Source organism: Curcuma longa, chromosome 17 (genome assembly GCF_044706935.1).
Source record: "Curcuma longa cultivar G26 ecotype Majalengka, Jawa Barat chromosome 17, ITB_CL_G26_1.1, whole genome shotgun sequence".
In the NCBI taxonomy this organism is placed as follows: Eukaryota; Viridiplantae; Streptophyta; class Magnoliopsida; order Zingiberales; family Zingiberaceae; genus Curcuma; species Curcuma longa.
The window spans coordinates 8,102,106-8,106,457 of NC_133877.1; the positions used below are offsets into that span (position 1 = coordinate 8,102,106).

Genomic DNA, 4,352 nt, shown 5'->3' on the forward strand with positions numbered 1-4,352 from the left:
GCGACTGTATGGCCGTGTACGCAGTCGACGGCTGTATGGCTGTGGACGCAGCCAAGTTGATGATTTGACCTCGACACCGGATAGGGGTGATACTCGAAGAGTACATGGTTGGTACGTCGGTGACGAGTATTAAAGGTTAGATATCGGCCATAGGATATGTAGCTTATCATAGCTACGGGATCACCAGACGAGGAGCACTGATCCCCGATTTGGATCACCAGACTACTTTGTTGTAGGGCGCGGAGTACTGATCCCCGATGTCGGCCATCCCAGTCTCAGATGCTTGCACGAGTGCTGTAGTGAGTGGGACAGTTACATCATGCATATGCTCATCATGTGCATGATATATATGTATTGGACCGTACTGATACTATATTTTGATTGTCTACTTGTTTGATTCTTGATTGTTGCACTATGCTTGACATGTCATTCATATGGTGCACTACATGAGATCCATGTTAGTTGTGTATTATCTGCAGAGACTTTATTGATACGTTGTTGACCTTTGGTATGTATCTATCCTTTTGTTATTTCTTTTATTCATGCACTGTCTTTCTATATTACCCACTGAGTATTTGTACTCACATCTTTGGACCCTGGAATTTTTCTGTCTTCCCAGATATTAGGTAGGATCTTACAGAGGATGCCAGGGATCTACCAGCTATGCCATCTCACAACGAGGATTTTGTGTGTGTTGGATATGGTTGTAGTATGTTGTGGTATCTTGTGTATGACTTGTTTACTTTTCTGCACCATCGGACTTCTGGTTTCGTTTCGGTGTTTTCAAAACTATAGCATGTTTTCTATACGTGATTTCGTATTTGTTGTTATGTTTCCGCTTACGACACTTTGGATTTTTCATTACTTTATGAGTTTATTCCTTAATGGTTGTGTAGAATTAGAATTTCATTCTTATGCATTGTGTAGGATATGTATGTGGCCGTGTGGGTCACTTTTACTTTTATTACATGTCTAAATCCATATTTTGTAGTATGGATAGGCCGTGTGGGCCTTATTATATGTTTGTATTCAGAGAATTGTCAGTGATACTAGGGAGGTGCTGCCGAAATTTTTCGGACGGCTATCTCCCGGGTCGTGACAATTTAGTGGTATCAGAGCATAAGTTTACGTTCTGTTTGTCGCATTTTGAGTCTATCGAATTATGGTTTTACGATTAGTTTTCTGGAATTAATCGTTGCATTTTAGGACTTAGGTTTAGCATTTGTTCAGAATTGATTTGTATCGAGTAACCGAAAGTCGTATTTGTCGTCGTGTCGAGTTTATCGGATTTTGAGTTGCTCGATGCAGATCGTGAGATGGAAGTGACATGGCAAAGATCTCCGGCATAAATCTGTAAGTATTTTAGTATATTTCTTTAGTTGGGTAGAAAATTTATATTGATCATGTATCAGGTACGTTTTATTATATGGCCCCTATACCTCGAGGCCGAGGCCGAGGACGAGGTCGCCACTTGAGACGACCTGATATGTCAGAGGAGCCCGATCTTATTCAGGAGAGGGATATACGGGATCAAAACCGTGATATTCCGATCGGAGAGCTGAATGGTCAGACCTAGGGGATTCCTCCAGATATGACTACATCTGCTCCGGCTGCTAAGAGCCGTATTATGACCTTGGCCAAATCGGCCAAGGAACATTTTACTCTATTTCATGGAGGATCTGATCCGTGGAAAGCTCGGTCGTGGATGGAGAATTTGATGAACACTTATGAGTATATGGATTGTACGGACTCAGAGAAGGTCGGATTGGCTACTTATCACTTGCGAGATGAGGCTCTTACTTGGTTAAAGACTCAGAAGATCGTAATTGGAGAGTGGGAGGTGACATGGGCGTCTTTCAGAGGTGCATTCGAGAGAGAGTATTTCCCGACGACCTTCTGCAGGACACGCCGTCAAGAGTTTTTGAGTCTGAAGCAAGGAGAAAGGTCAGTTACGGAATATAACACAGAATTTAAGAAACTTTCAGAGTTCTGTCCACAGCTAGTGATGCAGGACGAGGATCGGATGGATCAGTTTATACAGGGCCTTGCTGCATACATTCGAGACAGGATATTAGGGTCTACTATCAGCTCATACAAAGAGGCCTTAGACTGAGTATTGACTTTCAAGTTGACTCGGTAGTAGATATCTAGAGAGATAGAGAAAGAGGGTGGAAAGTAGAACATTCGTGGTAAAATGAGCTCTCAGCCGACTGCTCAGAAGCGATAGAGGAATGGACAGCTGTCTAGAGGACAGTTCCGTAGTACTTCATATTCAGGCCAGAAAGATCAGAATAAGAAGTGTAGTCGCTACGGATCATCCAGTCATATGATAGTTGATTGCCCACTGGATCATCCTATCTGTTACTACTGCAAACTTCCGGGTCATACGATCAGAGAGTGTACTCTGAAGTCTCAGCTGGAGCCTACTGGTGCTGCATCTTCGGGAGGGCGTCCTACCCAGCAGCGATCGCAACGGACACAGAGGCCCAGAGCACCACAGCAGCAGCTACCCCTACCACCCCAGCCACGGATGTATATGCTCCAGGGGAGAGATCATGCAGTTCCACCGACTGCTTTTCAGTATTCTACAGTTCCACCGATCGATTTTCAGTATTGTACTGGTCCAGAGACATGTTATTCTACACAACAACATTTACCAGCCATACCTCAGTCATACATGCTACCTCAGCAGCAGCAGCATCAATTTCTGACTCCAGCTCCTCCGAGTCAGTTTCCGACAGAATGGTGGCCTTCTACCTCTCAGCCGGTTCCGCAGCCATCAAGCACTGAGGTTGGACGTGTCTATGCGATTACTCGGGAGGATGCACAACGGGCCGATGGATCGGTCATCAGGGGTATGTCTATTCCATATATGCAGATACTTTGATTGATATTGATAGTTCTCACTCTTTTATATCTAGAGTATTTTTGAGAAAAATTAGTAGAATTCCGATGATTAGATTGTGTAGTCTAGCAGTATATTTACCATCCAGTGAATAGCTGACTACCAATCAGCATATTAGGGAATGCCCATTGGATTTCGACGGTCATACCCTTATAGTGGATCTGTAGGTGCTTGATATGGCAGAATTCGATATCATTCTGGGTATGGACTGGTTGGCCACTTACCATGCTACAGTTGATTGCCGAGCGAGAGTGGTTACTTTTCGACCTCCGGATCAACCCGCTTGGGAATTCGTTGGCACTCGGAGTGATAGATTATCTATTATCTCTGCTATTCAGGCTCAGAGACTATTAGACAGTGGCTGCCGCGGTTATCTGTTGTTTCTGAAGCAAACAGAGGAAGACGGTATTTCTTATCCTTCCGATGTTTGTATCGTCCGAGAGTTTCAGGATGTATTCCCAGACGAGCTTCCTGGTTTACCACCTCATAGACAGGTTCAGTTCACTATCGAGGTAATTCCGGGCACGACACTAATGTCCAAGGCCCCATATCGGATGACACCGAAAGAGCTGGAGGAACTTAAGGACTAGCTACAAGAATTATTGGATCGGGGTTTCATTCGTCCGAGTGTTTCACCCTGGGGAGCCCCAGTCCTATTTGTGAAGAAATAGGATGGATCTATGCGATTGTGATTACTGCCAGTTGAATGCGGTAACAGTGAAGAACAAGTATCCATTGCCTCGCATCGATGACTTATTTGACCAGCTGAAGGGTTCATGTGTGTGCTCTAAGATTGATCTGCGATCTGGCTATCATAAGCTCAGAGTACGAGATGAGGATGTCCAGAAGATAGATTTTCGCACTCTGTATGGACATTATGAGTTTTTGGTGATGCCGTTCGGTCTCACCAATGCTCCAGCCGTATTTATGGATTTGATGAACCGGATTTTCTTGGAGTATCTGGATCGGTTCGTCATTGTCTTTATCAATGATATTCTCATACATTCTCGATCAGAGAGATTTGGCGACACTACTTATTGTTGGCGTTCTGGATCTTCGTCCCATGTTCCGGATTCTATCTGCTCCGAGAAGCATAGAACCCCACAGGATAAAAATTTTATCCCTCCCGGATCAATCGACAAGGTCTTCAAAGAAGACTAAGTCGATCGATCCACAGGATCGCCGATTCTAAATTACTACGATTTTAATTATTTAGTTCTAAGTATAAATAAAACTGCGGAAAATAAATTTATACAAGAACCCAGTTTGAACCTCGGAATCTTCTGCTGTATTCCTTATCTCCTTCTCGGACGTTGTGTGGGCAACGATCTTCTGAGAACTAAGGACTGCAACCTCTGCTGGATGAAGCCTTGGATCGCCTTTCTTCTTCCTTGAAGCGGCTTTGTTCTTCCTCGCCTTCTACCTCGGATCCGGCCACCACCTCAAG

General features: G+C 44.2%; 1 protein-coding gene across 1 annotated transcript; it reads left to right on the plus strand.

Annotated features, from left to right (window-relative positions):
* The first annotated feature begins 1,591 nt into the window (after positions 1-1,591).
* LOC141848333 (uncharacterized) lies at positions 1,592-2,113 on the plus strand. The gene has a single exon (XM_074736369.1). The coding sequence runs from the start codon at positions 1,592-1,594 to the stop codon at positions 2,111-2,113; it is 522 nt and encodes a 173-aa protein (XP_074592470.1).
* The last annotated feature ends 2,239 nt before the right edge of the window (positions 2,114-4,352 follow it).

Bases quoted from the DNA above. Each gene is read 5' to 3' on its own strand.
- LOC141848333 (XM_074736369.1), top strand. From the start codon at position 1,592: ATGACTACATCTGCTCCGGCTGCTAAGAGCCGTATTATGACCTTGGCC.